General features: G+C 38.3%; 1 protein-coding gene across 1 annotated transcript in view; it reads right to left on the bottom strand.

The window, feature by feature from the left end:
* The window catches only part of ASXL3 (ASXL transcriptional regulator 3), a gene marked incomplete at both ends in the record, with an annotated part of 121,807 nt that overhangs the window by 95,678 nt on the left and 4,386 nt on the right, over positions 1-21,743 (bottom strand). Inside the window, one exon of the mRNA XM_080611937.1 lies at positions 1,848-1,930. Within this exon, the coding sequence (XP_080468063.1) occupies positions 1,848-1,930 (83 nt within the window). The remainder of the gene's footprint in view (positions 1-1,847; positions 1,931-21,743) is intronic.

Raw genomic sequence — 21,743 nt, 5'->3', positions numbered from 1 at the left:
TGGAAAGGACCTTAAGATCATTTAGTTCCAAACCCCATGCGATGGGCAGAGAATGTCTCACACTAGATCGTGTCACCCAAGGCTCTCTCCAACCTGTCCTTGAACACTGCCGGGGATGGAGCATTTATCGTTTCTTTGGGCAACCTGTTCCAGTGCCCCACCACAATACCATGAATAAAAATCAGAATGAATCTGAATCTCCTTTCCCTGCAACTCTCAGGTTCTTAGTAACTAAAGAAATTAAAGAATATCTAGCTTTGAATCTCTTTAAATGAATCCTCATATTATTCATTGTGTAGCAATTGAAAAGGGCATTCACATTTTATGTATTTAAATCAGAAAAACACTGCCTTCACTCCCTCCCATAGATTTTCCATACAAAAATTTGTTAACATACTGTTCACAGAAGCAAGAATTTTTAAGATTACAAAGAAATGCTATTATCAGGCTTGTGAGCCTCTCGCATGCAGTTCGCATATCACAAGACATAAGAAGAAAGCAATCCATTCAGTGCTGTGAGAAGCAGTATTTTAATAAAAATGGATTTTCAAAGTTGGGTTTTCTTGATTTTTGTTGTTGCATGCAAATCGTTGCAGCATAACACACATTTGGGTATTCGTTTTCAAAAGTTTTAATGCCCTTGTTTCCATGGTATCATTACTAAATATACTGAAAGTACTATTTCTTGACTGGCACTAAAGCATTTTATATCTGCAAAAGGTGCAATTTTACCAAAATACAGCTATTACAAGCATGTTATGAGGCTACTAACAAAGCAGTGCATGATTATGCAGTGCAAATGATCATGCAGAGTGTTCTGTTTTTTAAGAACAGTGAATTCAGTAAAAATATGTCCCATGGTTACTTCTGGTTCACCAGAATAAACTCAGATGTAATAGACATAATGTGTTACTACTACTCAACACAGGCTTTGAAGTTATCTTGTCCTAGATTTTTAGGTTTCACACTAAAAGAAAGTAATTAAAATAAAGGTGAATGTCTCCCTTTGCTTTGAGACAGCAACAAGTATTAAAACAACTTACTAGAATAGAGAATTTGTACTATAACATTTGGAGAAAAGGAAACTGCATTTTGTAGGAGGCCCCCACCAACCAAACACTTTTTCCTTAACTTATTTTACTTCCTGTCAAGTTTCCATCTGCAGGTCAATCAACTAAGCAGTCAGTCAACTTGAGCTGCACGTCAATATCAGCCAGGCATCAATGGAAGACAACTGTTTATTTCCAAAGGCTCTGGATTGCCCACCTATCCTCTAACAGCTTAATGATCACAGTTGAAATCTACATCCAAGGTATGCCGAGTTGTATCCAGCCTCTGAAGCCACACAGACTAGCTCTCAGAGTTCAAAGACCCCTCTCCCTCAAATCCCAATTCTTTATCAGCACAACCCCTGTCACCAGCATGTCTTAACAGTGATTTAAGTGCCAGACCACAAACCCAAGTGAGAAAAGGAGTGTGTCTAGCTCCATCTCATGTCTGGTTCATGCACATGGTGACAGAAGCAACCCACTTGTCAAGCTTCAGTCCTTAAGCAAAAATGAAGATGTAGCATTGGACTGCCTAAGCAGATAACGTTGTCTTTCTAAAGAAAGACCATAAGATTGGAGCTGGCCCACAGACTCCTTTTAAAAGGTAAAAAGTTAAGCCAGCACTAACCATTTTAAAAGCTGTGAACTAACAAACAAAACCCATCAGCTATATTTCCCACTTCGGTAGTGAAAATCAATTCAGCCATTAGCCAGCACTTTCTGTTTTGTAAAGATAATGTACCATTCCGAGATGGTTTTCAAAGAGATAGCAAAAATACAGAGCATATAAACACTGACCTTGTTTCTTTTAACCCTTCTTTCTGAATGACTTCCAGTATTTGTTTTGCAGTCATTGGTGAGTTGGGGTACTTTTCCAATGCCTGAAAAGAAATAATACATGTGTAAGTGACAAGACACAGCTGTCCTGTGAATCTGAAAGGTTATGGGATCATGCAGTTTTTATGTAGCTATTTGTGAAAGGCAGGGAACAGCAGTGTTGAGTCTGAAGCCCTCTGTCTGCTGGAAGGCCAGATACAATCCAGGAAACTGCAGCAAGATTTACTTGCTGCTTTTGTGCATCATCTGCTACATCTGCCTGGGAAAAAATCTCACCAGGTTCCAAATAAAAAAGTTGAAATATGCAACTAATTTTATGATACAGCAACAGAGTTCCTTTCAGGCAGGCGGGAAAAAAAAAACCAAGAAAACAAAACAAAAAAAAAAAAAAAAAAAAAAAAAAAAAAAAAGAGGCAGCTAGTCTTTTTGGTTTGGTTTGGTTTTAGAAGTATTTGAGGTCATTTGAATATTCTATACTTAGGTTTTGTCATGACCTCTGGAACAAAACTGGCTGAAATCTTCCATTTGTAAAGCAGGAGCTACTGTGAGAATTGGCACAGATAGGTTTCAATTTTAAAATACTTTTTGTTTCTAAAAAAACTGAAAAATTAAGTAGCCAGAACAGTCACAGCACACAAGATGCTACATGACAGAGTGCAGTATATTTTTCCAGTTCAGCTCCATTTTCCACTCCTTTGCCTTTTCCAATTGAGCCCAAAGTAACCCACTCCGCTCTACAGATACAACCACCTTGTACAGATTTTTCTGGTTTTCCACTTCCTTTTTGTCCCCATCAGTTTTAAGCTGTTGAACAAACAGCCACTCTTTTTTCTCATGTAAAGTGCCAGACTGACAGCCCTGGAAAATGAAATCTTTCAATCAGCAGTAGAAGGTGCAGCACAGGCCACAGCAATCAAGATTCCTAGAGAATTTTGCCAACATATCTCAGCCAGATCTTGCATTTCTACCCTGGGTAAGAAAGAAATCAGTTTGGTCTCCAAATTCATCCGATCCTGAGCTTCTCTCTAGTAGTTACCAAATGATGACAATTGTGAAAGTAGCTACTACTGTGTAGATACCTGCCCACTAGAAACTAGAGACACCATCACATCATATCAAGCAAGTCATCAAACTGTGAAGGGTGCTAACCAGGGCTGTAATTCAAGCAGCTCACCTAAATCTAAAGCCTCTCTACTCACTGCAACTTGACCAGCTCAGCCCTCTCCTGCCATTGTACACTTCTGATTTACTGCCTGTTCTCCCCTTTTGCAGCCAAAGCACAGTTTACTAAATCCTTCGGTTTTTGTTACAGATGAGCTTTGTAGCCTTTACCTTTCAGTTACACAAAGGAAAATGCAGAAGTGAGGGCTGCACTAGAAAGGTCTGGGAGCTGAACTGAGCTTATCTCATGTACATCAATAGGCAGGATTCAAAAGGGACCCATCAGGAAAGGAAAACCGAAAGGTGATTTGAAAGGAGAAAGAAGAGTGGGTAGGAAAGAGTATGGCAATGAGTACAGATGGAAGGAACTGCACAGGGCTGGGAAAAGGGCCATTGCACAGCAAGGGAAGAGAAATGATACGATGTGTTAGTGACAGAACCACAATGACACATTGGAAAAATGACAATGTGTTTAAAGATTAAGACTAGGATGAGGAAGGATTAATGGTGTGAAGAGACAAAAATGGAAACTTTAACCTTCAGAAAAAAGACAAAGAAAAAGGACAAGGTAAAATGAGAATACACCAAAATAAACGCAAAAGAAGAGAACTGAATTGGGAACGTTCCAGAGGGCAAACTGGAAAGGAGACAGAAGAGGAAACTACACTGTACTGGACACGGCTATGAAGGAAACTGTGTGCGCTTGAAATTGGGGTTACTCACTGTGGAGGATTCCCTGTTTCTCTTCCTGAGTACAGGCCCCTCAGCACACCTGGGCAGCTCCTCCCTGCAATTGAGAAAATTTGGGTAGCCCTGTCCCCTTCTCTACGACATCACATCCTACTCTATAAAGTCAGTAAAAGTGCCAAGTATTACCACGTGAGTTTGACAATAACGGGAAGGAAACAATAAAGCTATACAAGCATCAGAAGTCACCCTGTTCTGGACAATGGAGAAGGGAGAGCAGTTTGTGCTGAGGAAGCTGCACTGAACTGGTTGCGGAAGCAACGGCCAGACATACGGATGCAGAGGATCATCTTCACCAAACAACAATGGAACCAACAAGCAGGATGTACAACACGACTAGGAAAGTTTAATCAAACCCACAAGGCAGATTTCAAATACCACAGTATGAAGTGAACACAGTCAGAATATAATGACAAACTGAAATGCACAGTATGTTAGACAGGCTGAAAATGCTGAAGCAAACAATTGCCCATTGTATGGACTTGTTTTATGCCAGACATGTAGCGTGGGCTGCAGCTCATATACCCCTTGAATTTAATTCTGTTCATCCAACCCCCTAAAGGCTGTTATTTAAAGAACTATTCATACCCTAACTGAAAATCATTAATTCTCCAATTCAAACACCGCTTAAGTTGCAAATCTTGTTTTTGTGTACCTGATTAAGTTTTCTTTATCAGAACAAAGATTAATTTAACAGAGAACCTTAGTAAAGATGTTTATTTCTGCCCCTCCTACCATGCTGTCATGTCATGTGTGTTCTGTCCGCATTTTTAACCTACCCATTAATCATACTAAAAAAGTAAAAATAATTACTTGCAAAACATTTTAATGATGATCTCATTTTCTTCCCTCAGTTATGGAAAACAGCATCAGAGTATTATTTAAGAGTCTGTGAGCTAATGAATAAACTGAACTAATAATTGCACCGGTGTCTCTTGCCTCTGTATCTCACCATTAACACTGCTAAAAGCCCACAATCCCTTTTGCATTTCTAGTATTTTAAAAATATTATTAGAAATTCAAACTGAATTACTGTGCCTTAAGGCAAATGAAATGCTAAAATGCAGTAGCATAGTTAAGTCACAGACTTCTTGGTCAGAAAAAGTAACAGGCAGCAGGGTAGGAAGCCTTTATCTGTTTTAAGTATCTTTCTCCTTCCTCCCACTTAATCCACCAACACTCATATGGGCAGTGACTAATAACGCTGAAATTAAAACATGCCAAAGTACTGTCATAAAGAGTATGATTTTTTCAATGTATTTTATGTAAGAAGGACAATGGCAGAAGAATGGTTTGCATTAGCTGCAACCTCTATCACAGAGGATCAAATATGCTCTATTTATCCCTGCCATTCAACAACAGCCTTAAAAAGAGACTGCCACTAAATAACTGGGACAAATAATTTGATAACCATCATGACAATCTGGAAGAGAACAGAAGTAGATGTTGCACTGAACACATTCTTGGTGTTCATTCAAACCCTGGTTAACGGTTGAAAGAAAAGAGAACTCAGATCCTACTACACACAGTGGAAATCAAACCTCCCAGAAAATGGTAACAGCCTGACAAATTGTTATGTTTGTAACACCTACATGTACCAACTCATAACTTCAGTGATATTAAATAATTACAGAGATGCTACAAACACATACAGTCCCAATTTCATCAGAATAGTCATGTCAGTTATATGGGACAATAAGAAGTCCAAATTCCTTTTCTCACCATGGCATCTATTACCTTCTGTGCATTGACAACTGCTCAGAAAACTCAGTTGCCATGCTGGGGAAAAAACACTTTCCAGTGAATTGTTGACAAGAAAACTCCAGAGCAAAGACTCTCAGCTTTGCACAAAGAGAGAAATCCTGAATGCTCAGCTCGCCTACAAAATCAGAAGATAACCTCTATATCGTTAATGGAATGATTAGTTTAATCTGTATGCACACAGGTACTTGTGACTAAGTGAACCAGATCTACTCAATCGTTTGCATTTCAGCCACTAGAGGGGGCACAAGCAGAGGGACAGCACGAAGAGAGGAGAATTAAGAAGTCGGCCTTCTTGCCACCCATAAATATTCTTGCAGAAAGTGGGAAGGGTTGCCAGAGAAGCAGCCACTGCTGACAGAAAATGACTCTTCTAAACCAGAACCAAGTGTGGTCTGATGCTGTGCTATGGTCCAATAGCAGTAGGCAGAAGAGTCCAGTGGGCTTGTTGATGCTGACTGTGCAACCAGAATACAGTTAGCTGGAACCAGGCAGAGCGTCTTCTATTTCTGGAAGCTGCCTGCAGGAATCTCAAGGTCAGGTAGCTGACAAAAATCAGGATCATTTTATCACGTCTGCTTGGTCAAATTATAGGCTGAGCCACTACTCACAAACTGAAGCAATTCTCTTTAGAACATTATTTAAAGAAGTTGGGAGGAGAAAGGAACAGTACAGTTATTGCCAGTGCTCCCACTCAACAGCTAAAATACAGGTCAGGCTGAACTGGACAACTGACAACCTTTACTACTGAAAGACAGCAGGATAAGAGAACAGAAAAATAACTCTCCTTCTCCTAAGCATAAAATATATTTTCTAGCCACCCATTACTAAACTGATGAATCGAAAGATGGAGTCCCAAACAGGGTACAAGAACAGCATCCTGGAAAAAATCCAGCATTGTCTCTTCCAGCTGCTTGTGTGAGGTTAACAGGAGGACTGACTTCTATTGTGGGAAATGCCCCACTCAAATCTTTTGTATTCATTTTTGATTAACGGCTTTAGTCACTGGGGAATTATCAGCAGCCTGGTAAAAGTTCAAAGCCCTTTGTGTGAAGACAGAGGGGTAAAGGATTAGGAGAGAAGGGTAGGGCAGGGTACAGAGTGGGGGAGAAAGGAAGGGTATAGAGATAGATGAAGGGGAGAAAGAGTAAGACCTAGAAAAAAGAGGGTGCATGATACATGAAAAAGAGGATAGAGGGATGAAAATAAGAAGGGAAGATGCACTACAACCTATTTTAACATAAATTCTCAAACAGATGCTCATGGAACTCTTGCTGATGTTGATTAAAAAAGGTAAAAAGTAGTTTCCAAGTATTAAAATATTAAAAGAAGCTAATAGGAGTAATAATTCTTGTAGGACTTTTGACTTTGAGCAGTTGCAGTTACAATAAGGAAGCTCTAAAATCTGAGCAGAATAAGGTGCATTCCACAAGACATTTTTCACTATATACTCCATACTATGAATTTCTGTCTGTAATCCACACATCACTACACATAAAAGTACCATCAAGAAAGGAAAGTAACAAAAACCTAGCATGAACAAGAAAACAACATATAAAAATACCTAAACCTGCTGAAATATATTGTTTTAATAATCAGTTATGTGCATGCATGCTAGTCCACACTTTTTTTTAGGTTCAGAGGTAATGCTATTGACTTGTAGAGCTCAAATGGTTTAAAGTACAGCCAAACCCCATTTCTCCCCAGCCCTCTTTCAGTTAAAAGCACTTTACAGATCCTTTAGCATGAGCTACAGGGAACATGTGGAAGTTTCCTGCATGAGAATTTCTGCTACAGAATGTTTGCAAGTCAGTCTGAAGCCACCTAGGCTTTTCTAACCTGACACATACATACAGCGTTATCATCTCCTAAAATACTGAATAAAAGGAAAGAGCAAGAAAGAAGCTGAATGATTTGTTTGTTGATTCCATTGCTTTGACTGGCTGGTTTGAAGCTTGTTCTGAGATGTCTGGACCCTTTTATTGTTCTTTTCTTAATTTATTTATAATGTCATATTTTAAACTGATAGAAAGGCTGTAACAATGCTTTGAAATTCCAGATACATTGCATGCTTGACATTTTGAATTCAAAAGAAATTGGATTACAATTCAGTTAAAATTAAACATACAATTGTGTTATCCTGTTAAAAGGCACAAAAGCTCTAGCAGCAATAACATCTTGCCATTCCTAGTGGCCTCATACAGCACCAGAAAACACAGGGTAAAGTTTTCAACCCTAAACAACTGACTTATAATAACTTATTGATCTGGTCTGACATACTGAACAAAACGAAACCTTCGTATTTCTCTCAACTAATGCAATCAGCCTGTCCAAGCAACCAGGAACTTTCACTTAAAGGCTCTGTCAGCACAGATCCATAAATACCTCAGTGGCTGTAACAGGATGAACCCAGTGTACACACAGAATCCTATCAGATTTCTGTAAGATCAGGATCAAAGATACATACTCCACTGAGCAGGATGTCAAACTTGCTATGCTGGTATGGGCACCATTATTAGCAACAGGATTACTAGCGACGACTTCAGTTCAAGTGATGGACCATCCAGATTCTCAGAATGACTGTTCAATTCTGACAGTGCAGTCCAGCCTTCAGACCTCTGCTTGGCCATGCAAGCCATACCCCTTCTTGCTATCACAATACCCCATAGCCTCTCACTCTACCCAGACTTTCTCTGCATTCAAAGTGACATTCTCATCTTTTGAGGTGCTGCAATACCCCGTCTCCCATGTCTTCCACCTTTGTGCATCCCTACTGGAATACCTTTCTTCAGTTGTCCCTACCACAGTACACTCCCACAGTACATTCTTGTGTCTTTCACCTCCTGCAAAATTAGCACATTCGTAGAGATGCAGCTCATTGCCATGGGTTCGCCAAAATCCACACACAGGTACAGAAGTGCTGCCTAGGCAGTTGATACTGAATAGCTAGGCAGCAGCACACTGTAGCTCATAGGTGCTGACAGGTAATATTGTACTGTGAACCTCCCATGGCTTGTAGACCATATTCTCTGCTTATTTAGTTTAGAGTAGAAGTTTCAATTTCTATTTCAGTGCACCCAGCTGAAAAACATGGGCAAAGCTGTCTACAACTATGAATAATTATTGCAGAAAAGGGGCCAGGAGCAAAACACAGTTCTGTCACCCAACAACCTTACTAAAATCTGCATTCATTTGGTGCTCCCACAGGCCACAATCCTGAAATGCCTCTAATTCCAGCAGGGATAAAAATTCCCTTTTTGCACCTACCCCTTTACAAAACGAAGAGAGTCCATGCTTAGGTGACTAGAACTAATGGAGCAGAATGGATATGAGTGCCCTGTCAGCTGCCTTTATATTACAAATAACAGAGGAAAGAACTACCACCAGTGTGAACACATTAACCACTACTAAGGAAACAAGGGAAAAAAAAACAAAACTAAGAAGCACCAAACCCCAATCCTATTCACTTCCATACATGCTGTTTTCTTGACTGAAAGCTGAAAGAGTTGTTTGATTTCTTTTTCCTGAGACATTAAAAGGTTTGCTGTATAACTTACGTTTCAGAATAGAAAAATAATAAAAAAAAATATGAAGAGCAAAACTTCCCAGAAAAATCAACAGAGGATGAATATGTGTTTGTTTTAAAAGCCTTCATCACTTAATTTCCTCAGGCAAATGTAATGTGTAAGGGTTACTTTTAATGTGAGAAATAAAATTCCTACTGGCTACTCTCTGAATGTACCAAATTTAACAGGAAGTGACAGTTATGCCGGTTTTCTTGCCATTGCTTTACAATCAGAACTTATCCTGTTAGACAGTGTCCTAAAGATACAGACCTAAGATTTCCAGAAGGCAAAAAACAAAGCAAAAAAACAAAAAGTGGGGTAGGGGGGAGGGAGAATAGCAGAATACAAATAAAATATTAAAACTATGCACTCTACCTAAATAGTCTTATGCATTAGTTTAGGCCATTTTAAGGATTACATCAGGTAAAACTCACCCACTAAAAGGGTAAGATAAGTTTCATGCTGCAAATGACATTGACTCCATTAACGCACTACAAACATAAACTATCAAAAATCACTTCTGTAAAATTGTAAAAATCAAACTTCCATTTTAATTCTGTCAGATACACAGCATGAAACTACCTCATGAAATTTACAGCGCATTTTGATGCTCACATGAAAAGCCACTACAAGTCACACTGATCTTCTTAACTTCACAACAGAACTCCATAAACTTCACAACTCAGTTGTTTGCTCTGTTCCTTGCAGGCTGATACACAGTATCTCACCCTTCAAATTAACTGGCAGGTAGAGATGCAGAAAAACCACTAAGAATCTTTCTTAGTAATTTTATCCCAGAAAGACCAGAATGTGTCGAATGCGTGGAAAACTGGGAAAGAAATTCCTGAGAGGTGTATAGCAAGTGATAAAGCTGGAAAAATTAAAAGTCCCCTGCAACCACAGACACAACAAAAAGCCACTTTCAGTTCATTGCACCTACCTGTCCAAGTACTGAAGAAAAAACGGAAAACCAAATCTCCACAAATGAAAAATTATGAAAGTTTTGGGCTTGGTTTTGGGCTTTGGGGTTTTTTTTGTTGTTGTTTCTATTGGTGTTTGGGGTTTTGTTTGTTTATGTGGTTTTGTTTTGGGGGATTTAAAGGGGGGTGTTGGCTTTTTTTGAGGAGGTGTTTTTGTTTTGTTTGGGGGGGGGTGTTGCTGCTCGCCTGTTTATTTTAAATAGGTGAGTTATTCTTTCTCATCAGGATGGACAATAAAAAAGAGTAGTCTTAAAAGAGTCCTTGGGTGTAATGCAGTTTTTTCCTTCCAGAGCTTGCACAATTATTTCATTTCAGTTCTCATTAGTCTGAATCATTACATCATTGTGTACAGAACAGAGTTCACTGGCACAATACAGATCTACTCCTTAAATTGCTCTGAGAACAGATATGGTAAGTCATGTTTTTGAACTAAAGAAATACAGCCTTCTCATAGAATGTGTAAAGAAAGAATTCTTTTGTTAGCTGTCAGTGGGATTTTGCTATCTCTGTTAAATATATAATGGTTAGTGTCATAACAAAGATCAGCCATCGTGTTACGGCATTTATCTTCATGAGTGAAGAGAGGAAGGGCTACTGTGATTTATTCCGTCTCTCCTCATGAGACGATTAATGTCATAAGAGATTAGTCTTCACTACTGACTTGTACACAGAATAAAATAGAGGGCTGGAGTGGGATGCTAGGCAGTTTTAATTGCCACAAGTTTGGAAGCCCACATTACTTACAGATGGTACAGTTGACAATTACTCATCTGAGATTTTCAAAAATAGAAGAATATTTTGCTGTTCACTAACTCATATCCATTTTGTGTCATTTATGTGTTCAGTCCTTCTTATCAGTCTTTCCACATAGTCTTTTCCCCCATCTCATGACCTTAGTCCACCCACACTTGGTAGACTTAAATATACAATTTATTGGAGAACTGAAGTCCAGACGGGTGGTTTATATTTGGTACCATCTGCTTAAAGGTTTGGAAAATACACTATTTAGCCACTATTACTAAGGCACATTTGTCACAATACAGGCAGATTAGAAACAACACATAATAGCTCTGTATCGTGCTTGTAAAGGAGCAGCTTTCCTCAAGTTCTAAGAAAAGTTACATGCTCACTTCTTCCCAGAGCCCCTGTGAAATAATCTGACCTTTCTAAACTTAATAGTCTTTCAAAGGCCTGTCACTTTGGAGAAACGCACAGAGAATATTTTGTTTACATGCTCCGCACTCCTTCTTATGAAAGCAATTCAGATCATACTGTGGTAAAAAAAAAAAAAAACAACAACAAAAAACCAAACCAAACCAAACCAATAAGCAAAAGTTTTGTTAAAGAGGGAAGAATTATTTCGCCTCCAAAAGGGAACATGAATTGTCTGTATCTTCTTAAAATCTCCTTTTCTGGATACTGCTAAAATCATGCCAAGCTAGGTAAAGTTTAATCTTTGATATGAAAGGGTTTTTTTCCATTAAAACCAGCAAGTCTTTACTATTGATTTACATCAAATAGAACACATAATTAAAAAGCTCTCACTGTAAGGCATTATCTTTATCTAGACTTCTCAAGTATTGACTTAAACATTTTTATCAGGCTGTTAATCTCATCCACATATAATGTGATCAGCAACTGAGACCAGCCCCGACACTGAGACCAGCCAGGTAACAGGGCAACATTCTGGCAGAGAAGAAGTATCGTGAAACCTAAGGACATTTCTTATTGATGGTAAGTGGATACGAAAAAAAAATCAATGGGTCCTTATCAGCACAACTGTCTACCAGCTGTATGCTGATTTCCCTTAGAGATTTAAACCAACAGAAACAATCACTTGGCATAGGTAAACAAATTCAATAGGACCTCCAGCGTGTAAAGAAGAAAGGTGAACTGTGACTTTAAAACTAGAGCTCATAAGGAGACAAAATGCTGAGTGTTAAACCAACAGTTTGTAATCAAATCTCAAACCAAAATACAGAGCATGTCTTCCTCTATGCGAGGAAAATCTGAAAATGTTCAGGATGATCCACAGTTGTTGTGGATGCTTCAAACTCCTGACCCTGCTTGAAGGCATTGTTCTGAGACTGGCTGACCCCTTACAGTCAAGCTGGACAAGCACTGACAACGTTACAGTGAGAAATGGCCATCAGCCATACACATCATGCAACTACTGTCACCAAACTCCAGAATCACAACAAGTTAATGGATCAAGAGAGGAACCACAGAGGATTTTATAAAAGAATATAAATACAGAGACTTCTCTTAATGCTAGGCTTTCTGTTCAAGACAAGCTTCTATTTTTAAGGGTCCTTAATATCACAGTATGTTTCTTCTCCTAAAACCTCTCCCTATACATTCAACAGATGCAGCTGTTATGTGTCAGGACAGTAACTGTAACACAAGAAAAGCAAACCAAGAGAGGGTAAAACATGACTGTTATACAGTATATTCAGTCACTGGTTTTATTCTTCAAAATCACCAACATACATATACATGAGTATCCAAGTTTTCCTAATGTCACATCTCAGCAAATGCAGCAGTAAAAATCACCGGCTCCTACGAAAAGCCACTGGCAAATAAATTCCATGTCTATGGGGTCTAGGCACATCTTTTAAATTTAATATTTTACAAGTTGATAATACATGTTTTAGCTGTATCTTCCATTTCCCAAAAAAAATAGTTAGCAGTAAGTGAACAATAAAACTGTTTTATGGAAAAATGACACTGCATCATCTTGGGCATCCAGTGTAACTACTGAATTCATACTGTACCTCTGAAACAATGAGAATGAGTAATAAGATTAGCTTTACAGTTCAAACCCAGGAATGCAATCTTCCTTTAGCTGTGCCAGAGAACCTCATCCAAAGACGTAAGATTATACTTAGGAGATTTACATGCTATGTTCTCTGAGGTGAAAACAAAAATAAACCAAGGTGTCCAGACTCAGAAGAGAATTACCACTCTCTTACATTCAAGCACCACACCAGACAGACTTCTGGACATGGGAGATTCTAGGAAATTTTAGTTCTAGAAATAACTTGGGCAAGATAATTTGAGACTAATTCCAAAAATTCCAATAGGATAAAATTCCAAATGGATGAGATAATATTTCAGAACACAAATTGGTCTTTTTAATTCTGTCAAAGGGATTACTTAAAATTTCAGCAATATTCCTTTGGCTAAGATAGCCCATAACATAACTTGTTTTAAAAAGAAATAGAATGAGACATAATCAAAACACAGTATTTAATTTCCAAAACAGAGGTACTGACTTTTATACAGGACAGAACATAGATTTTTCTTTTTTTCACCTTGATGTTTCACTGTTTCACTTATACTCCCAAAGTTTGAGAAGAATCCAGACTTTAAAGACAAAGGTTTGGATATTTTAGCTGGTGAAATGGTAGCAAAATAAATAAATAAAACAGTGAAATGTAATTTTATCCTAGAATTTGGAAGGGGTTTTTTCCTTCAATTCTTTCATCTCCAGTCACAGGTAATTTTTTTCCCTCCCTTCAGTATATTTGCTATTCTACTTCTCATTGGTACAAGAACATCTTCATCCCTTCTTCACTGCTTCCCAGTGTGGCACTATCATTTTTCTCCCCAGGATTACATCAGTATCACCCAGGCACACTCTTTTCACCACATGACATGCCAACAGACATAAATTCAGTTTCATTTTCTTCTATTAATCCCAGAAAATGTATGCAAGTACTAAAAGTAATAAGCTTCAGACCTATTATTATGCATGTATGTAGCACTTAAAATCTGATTTTTTTTCAGAACATTAATCCTCAGAATGCTTTCCCTAGACCCCTTACCTCCCCCTCCACACCCATATTTTTGTATAAAATTAACTCGCATTTCACAAACTTTAACACATGAAGCTTCTTGCCATAACAGCTCTAAGAATGCTGATAAAAAACAAGTGCACTGACTTTTTTAATTTTTTTAAACCTCTCACTCCCTTTGCAGCTCTTTCAGAAGCATTTCCCAACCACTATGCATATATACCAACCTCAGTTATCTAGGCAGCCACTTTGTAGATCTGCTCAGAATGAAGACAGGAGATTATTTTACTTTATTTAATATTACTTTAAATAGCTTGAAGCATTCTCAGCTTAGACACTAATATAATGAGCGCATGAAAATTACAGTATGAAATGTAGTCGGTCCTCATTAAAATTGACTACATAGACATTTTGGTTTTTAAGTTGCTTTTTAATTTAATGGAAGTGTTAAAGATTGAGAATGGTAGTAAGAGGATGTTTTGATATTGTATCAAACAGTCTATCTCCAAGCAAAGTATGCAACCCTACACATTAATGGAGACAGAGACACAAGCCCTTTTTCTTTTATAAAAATTATTTCCTACAAAAAAATTCTGACAGGTCCCTGAAGGAAAAAATAATAAAATCCCACTAAGGCCAAACTAATTTGACAGATTAAGATATCTTAGATATTTTTTGGTTGGTTGTTCTCTTCTAAGCAGATTAAAAGACAGTAAGACAATGCTTTCCTGATCTAATTTCCAAAGTCCATACAAAACATTTCTGATCAACTGCTTTGACTCTATTACTCCACGTTTTTCTAGCTTCTCATCTCCAACTGAAGTTTTCAGTCTGTAGTTCACAGATCAGCTGAAAGACTACCTTTTTGCAATCTATGCAACACAACAGCTCAAACGATTGCTCATACACTAACTTCATCCTCAAGGCCTTTCACTCTGCCCAATCCTCTTATTGCTCATCTGCACTGTATCCTGCACCCTTTCAATCAGTCAAGCGTCTGTTCACTTCTCCCACATTTATGACCTCTTTCATTGGAAAACTCCCCAGACATCCCTATATGAGTTCTGCAGTCTCCTTCTCAAGTGCCACTGCTGCTGTGGGCCTGAAGGCTAAATTAACAACCCACAATGGTTACTGTGAACATCAAACACTTACTGTGAAGGGCTTATCATCGCACAGGTTCTGAGAAGCAACCTTGGAGGTGCTTAGTAAATGCAACAATCATCAGCAGTGCATGTATACAGCATGCAGCAACTTACATGGCCAGACTGATAAAATCTCCAAATTTACCTTGTGAATCCACAGCCTTCTAGTTCTAAGTGCTTCTACAAATATGCCAAAAAAGATCATATTTTAACAACACAACCACTTAATGGGGCTCATCATCACTGGAACACTGTATCACGGGGAGCCAGAAAGATCCGTCTTCGTAAGGTTACTGCAGTGCTCAAGCTTAAAGCAGTAATTCTATTTTCATTCAGGTTTTTGCTCTTTGGGGTCAATCCCATGGTCTAGAAACCGCAGTATTTGTTAACAGACTTTTACTAAGAAAAAGGAGCACTAGTCCAAGGCAGAGACACAGGGTTGGTTATCACTGACAAGTTCCACTTAGATAGGTAGCTCTCACTCCAAAAGCAATAGGCAAAATTGTCAACGAGTCAGCTGATCCTTGAACACCGGCTGGAGAAACAGCATTTTAGCATGAAGAATTTGATTAGCAAGACAAAACAGCCACATAACTGGACCAATCCAAGAGCTGGAGCAGTGTCCATTTCATGCTATTGCTGTCTATCCAAAATGATGCTGGGACTCATTATAGGCAGACAAAATGCCTCAAGCATGTACACTTGCTTCTGTGATTCGCCCAGTCAGACTCACAGGGCTGTAATACTTGACATTATATATATATATATGTGTGTATATGTGTGTGTGTGTGTATATAGAAGATTTAGGCTGCTAAATCAGGAATATGAGCCATCACATCAAAACATGCAATCCTTATTCTGTCCTCCCATCAAATATTTCCTATTGGGATACCTGACAAAAAGCACTTCAGCTATTGCCCAGGATGCTGCTGTTGCAGTATGATCTATATTCAAAGTCTCCAGCTGCACAGATGTAGTGGGCAGGGTGAAGTAAATCATCACAAGATTCGCCATCACTATTTTAAAAGATTAGTAGCCTTATAAAAGACAGCTCAAGCTCTACTACCACTTCCCCTTTCTTTTCTGCAATCTGGCCTGATGGACCCAAGCACTTGCTGTGAACTGCCCAGGCCATTCTGCTGACCTGTGTTTAACTGATAGGAGATGTTTAATAATGCAACACAACTTGACAGCACAGGGAACAGAACAAAAGGAAGACAACCAACCTGTTTGACAAGGATTGCCAATGTAGCAAAATTGGCTGCACAGATTTTTCTTACTTTTGGAAAAGAATAAAAATAAGAAATAAAATAAAATAAAATAACAGTTTCAAATCAAAATACCTCAGTACAAGAACAATCCAGGCAAATGCTTAGCAGTCCCTGGCATCTCCAGAAAGGTACACACTTGTGGAGCCATGCAACATCTTGAAATCAATTACAAAAAAGGTATTAACTTATCTTCAGTAGTAACTCATTTGAAAATGTCTTCAGCAGTGATTTACTGAGCTTATTCACAGCTAGACAGTAAGCCCCACTAAGTTATTCTACTTTCGGTTTTTTTAAACATGAGTGCTTGCAAGATGTCTCAAAACCCTGCATTATGAATGAAACAAATTATGAAACAGATTAGAATGCATTAAACACTACTGCTCTAAGAACAAACCCGCTGCAGCATTGCTACATCAAACTGCCAAAAAAATCCAGATACAAAGTCAAAAAAAGCCACAAAAAAGCAGAGAATGTGAATGAGCACCATTAAACGGATACAAAATTCTTAATCTGTACAAGAAAATTGATGTTTTCTCTCTAGTCACTGTTAGAGGAAAAAAAAAAGAGATAACGATGCATTTGAATTCTAAATCATGCCTGTCTGACAACTTTTCATTATCAGTTTATTCTCCTCCTTCACCCATTTTTTAAGAGACCAGATTCCATCAAAGGCCAGAGAACTCCCAGTTCCTATGAGTAATGAAAGTTACCAATTGATTTTAGAGATTTCACAAAACTAATTTGGGGTGTGTGACTTATTTTCAAGTCTAAACAGACAAGGTGACCTTGAGGCACTTTCATTTTTTATTATTACTGAACTAATGCACTAATTAAGATGCTCTTCCAACTCTAAACACTGAATTCCAAAGAAGTTCTCATTGGTCTTACCTGTCTAGAATTTCTGTATGACAGAAATATCAAATGAGATGAGAGAAGCTGGTGTGATAAACAAGTGTCATAATTTGGAGATAGCTGCCATAATCTTGGTCCAGAAGAATGACAGCACACTGCGACCAGTAAGAGTCTATTTTCTCTCATTACCCTTGCTAGGAAATATTAGCAGATAGAAGCAGTAACATGGAATGTTACATGCTCCTCTGACACAGCAATGCCAATAGATATCCCAGGAGCTGGTAGATAACTAGGAATTTTAAGGCATAAAAAGAATTAACATTTATCCAAAAATAGACATCAGTAGATGTATTAAAACATCTGGATGTGGAATTTGTTCAGTCAAAACTCTTGGAACTGAAATAAAAATAAACACTTAATGATAGATGAAGTTAAGTACTTTGGCAATACAATCGTAGTGGTAGAGCCTCTTGTACAAAGAAGGTTTAAGCCACAAAGGCAAGAACAAATCATACGACACATGAAGACTAACTGTGATTTACTGGAGTCTGCAGACATTTCTCAAAGGCATCCCATCAACAATAGTAAACCACTACACACAGGCAGGTTCTCCAGGCTGCTAAAAGAAAGATGAAATGGATGATTTTGACCTTCAAAAGGTTGATGTGTACTTTGGTTAAGGCGCTTTCCCCCTTCCAGACATCAAGTTAAACGGGAAGCTAACCAGGAAAAAACAATATAAACCCTGACTAGAATGACTGCTTCACTAAATTCCTGATGTTGTCTATTCTTAACCAAGATCCCAACAAGAATGAGAGAAAATAGCTTTGACATTAAGTTCTCCAAACCAAATTATCTACTAGCTCAAGACACTTGCCTGTCAAGGAACACTTCTGAAGTTGTAGATGTTTAAAAAACATTGTTATCTCTAAGTTGGACTGTACAGGATGCAATTATCATCCATAAGATAATAATTTCTAGAGCTGAGCCTCTACAAGCAATGAGGAGATTCTCATCACCACAGGCTTGGCTACACCAATCTATGTATATAAAAGAACAAGTTTTAAAACAAAGTGTGTAATGTGTGCCTTCTAAATAAATTATTCCAAAATCACAGACAATCTAGGACATGACCTAGAATTTCTTCTACAGAGGAATATAGTCCAGTCCTCTTAATTAGTCTGTGAATACCCTGAGCAACAAACTGAACTGTGGTTGCTGATCCTGGTAAATGTTGTCAGACAGAAACTAAACTCAATGCTACACTACAAAACAAGTCTCCTCAGACACCTGAGGTACAGGATGCCACATTTAACTCAGAATCTGCAATGTAACAGCTGAACCCCATACATTGAAAATCTCATCTAAAAGGTCCTCTAATATTAAAGAAAGCTACTGCCAGGGTCCACATAGACTGTGCCCTGCTGAGCTCAAACCATCAAGGTGAGCTGAACTCTTCACATTCAAAGCATGAAAACATTACACTACCCCCACCAGTTTCTTGTTCCAATGTCAGAAACAGCAGACCTTGCTTAGACTGAAGTGAATGATGCTGCTCTAGATCCCTCCACCACTTAAGTGCAGTTCCCAGCCCCAGTCAGTACTGACACCAAAGGGGATATAGGAAGAAGGCATGCACTGCCAGATGGCTTAACTGTCTCCTGATAGACATGACTCTGTGCTAATGTACTATAGTCGTAAGTGAATTTAGGTAGTGGTCTGCTTAAGGTATGGTATTTAGCAAAACACAGATCATCTCTTCAAACCAAGATTAGCTGCAGGCAAGCTATTAGCTGCCGAAGGCACATCTCTACCCTTTTCACATTCCCAGAAAGTACATCTCCTCCCAAGAGAATAACTCCAGCAATAGGAAACTGTCTAGCAGGGCTTTGCAAAGACAGAGCAGACTCAGAGGGCCAGTACCTCAATGACTTGGGTTTCTCTGGGGAAGGTGACTGTCATTCAAATTGATAAGAGATTAAATGGGCCACCTATGGCAAATCTGTTGTGCTTGAGCAGCATGTGGATTTGCTACCTGAATTAACAGAATAAGCAAATAGACTGTACCAGGAAGTACTGCTTAGAGCATGCACTGTTCCAGGTTGTTGTTCTGCCTTTGCATTACAAGCTGACTGTTCCAGAGTGAAGGCTAAGATAGTTTATTCCTTCAGTCTGTAAGTTCCTCAGAAGAAGCATTTTGTCAGTTTCAAATGGAACCTGTGGAATCACAATTTCCACTAATCACATCTTCTCCAAGGTCTTCCTAGCAGAAAAGGAGGACACTAGTTATTGCTATTTACAGAGAATGCCAAGATTATCAACATCATACCCAGGGAAAGGGAAAACATTTTGAAGCTTACAACTTCTAAAAAAAACCCGTATTACTCCAAACCCCAAGAGATCAAGTTTAGCAAATGCCTTTCCAAGTAATGTAATCTGCTGATCACAGTATAAAGAACAAAGAAAGCCTGAAGCTGGAAGTACAGTGAGTTTGGCTTTTCACCTTGAAGACAGCATGCTACCTGGTCCAGACTAGGATGCTGCAATGACACGGTGTGATCCAGGGAACTGATGAACTGGGCTAGCAAATCTAAACCAAACTAACTATGAAGGATGGGTAAGGCCTTGGGTGTCATTAGTGGAAACTATTTCACTGTGATTCCACTGTTTTCACATGCAACTGACCAAATCTTGTTTGTGACAAACTTGTCAGCTGCTGGAAGAAGCAAAAACAGATCAGTTATTTCAATAGAAACATGCAGTATGACAGGAAAATATTGGTTCTTCTATAGAGAAAGGTAAGCCAGGAGCCATTGAAAACATTCTCTGTAAGTGAGCATTAAATCAAACCTTAAGGCATGGAAAACAGCTTCACATTGTTAAGAAATGCTCACATTTAGGTTCCTGTAAGGGTTTTCTCCTATGTTATTCTGCTTTGATAGAAGTAAGGTCATATTACTGAGAACAGGTCCCATTCCTGAGCTGGGTTCCTGCCTTCCTAAAAGTCTGTGGTGCCGAAGGTTAAAGGGCTGTCTTGAGGTAAGTTAGAAACTTATTCCTCTCAATCTGCCCTAGAAGAATGCATAAGGTAAGATGAAATATAATAAATTTATATTTTATTGTAGATCACTTTTTAAAATAAAAAATATTAACACACACTGATTTCTGCATTATTTCATACTAACAAAATAAAATACTGACACTTAAAACACAACCACAGAAGGTATAAGAAAGAAAAAGTGCAGGTTCAACCTTGTCTAACAAATGCAAAAATTACTTTGAATAAAACAAATGGGAGGAAACCCTAGAGCAAACCAAAATAAAACATAGCTCTTCAAAGCAGCATTGATTTGGGATCAAAAGGAAAGGCCATCAGAACTTCCCAAACCACAATGTTCTTGCATGTCTGAAAAAGAATTAACTCAGAACAAATATGGAAATAATAGTAGGTCTTTGTTAAGCCAACAACAAAGAAATCCTTAATACCATAAAACAAAGTTAGGTCAAATCTACCATTTTTAAAGATACATGAAGCTCCTTCCACACAATGCTTTAAAATGCTATTTATAGTAACAAAAGCAAAGACTTAACATAAAAGTCAAAGGGATTATCATCAATGGTTTAACTATGCAGAAGTTAGTCTTCTAATTTTCTGTTTCATTTGTGGTCTTTGTATTTGAAGATGCAATGCAAAAATACTTCTATACAGCTACACAATCTGTTTCAACTCCACTATCTTAGAAGAGCAGATGAAACAGCAATCAGCTTTTGGACAGCCAGCCACTTTAAACAGTAACATGCAAGCTAACAATTCCAATGGACTTGTGTGCTTTTCATGTTCGGTTTGGTTGTGGGTTTTTTTTTTCCAGCACCAGTTTTCTTAATTAATTCATATAATTTTCTTAAAGTTTACAGGAACAAGAAAACAACTCTTAATTCAGAGCTGGATCCGGTTAGGAGATTAGTGCAACTAATACAAGAATTAAGGTATGAATATTACTCCCCCAATATACACAAATCACCTGAACCATGAGGACTCTCCATAGCACTGTGAAGTGCATATTCTTCAGTAACACAAGAAAACCTTTCTTTCAGAATGCAGGTTGAAGAAGGAGCAAAAATACTGGAGAGGAGGTCCAACATATGAATAACCCAACCCTACTGTTAGTCCTGATTTTCTTCTGCTTTATTGTTAACTAGTGGTAAAGACTTAACTGAACTGTGTTTCAAAACAGCACTTACAGGAAAGAGAAGAGGGCAATAATAAGGGCAAGCTATTCATAAAAAATCCTTTTAAAATGTTAACGTAAACTATCACCTTTCATGGGTAGATGTTCTGTGCTTCATACATACACTGAGCTCTGCATTCCTGAAGTGAGAAGCCTCCATTCCTTTTGTTCAGGCCTCTTTCACCTTTCTGTACCACAAATAACAAACAATTGTGTCTAGCAGCCAAGTGATAAAAAGTTGGATCACTCCTACCTACTTAAAACTGCTATGAATTCTTGCGTGGCAGAGTACCCTTGGACACATTTTGCTCTCAGTAATTTTTGTTTCAGTATTTTTTATGCAGTATC

The sequence above is a fragment of the Psittacula echo genome, assembly GCF_963264785.1.
Source record: "Psittacula echo genome assembly, chromosome: 2".
Classification (NCBI taxonomy): domain Eukaryota; kingdom Metazoa; phylum Chordata; class Aves; order Psittaciformes; family Psittacidae; genus Psittacula; species Psittacula echo.
This window is presented reverse-complemented; position numbering and strand designations above follow the sequence as displayed.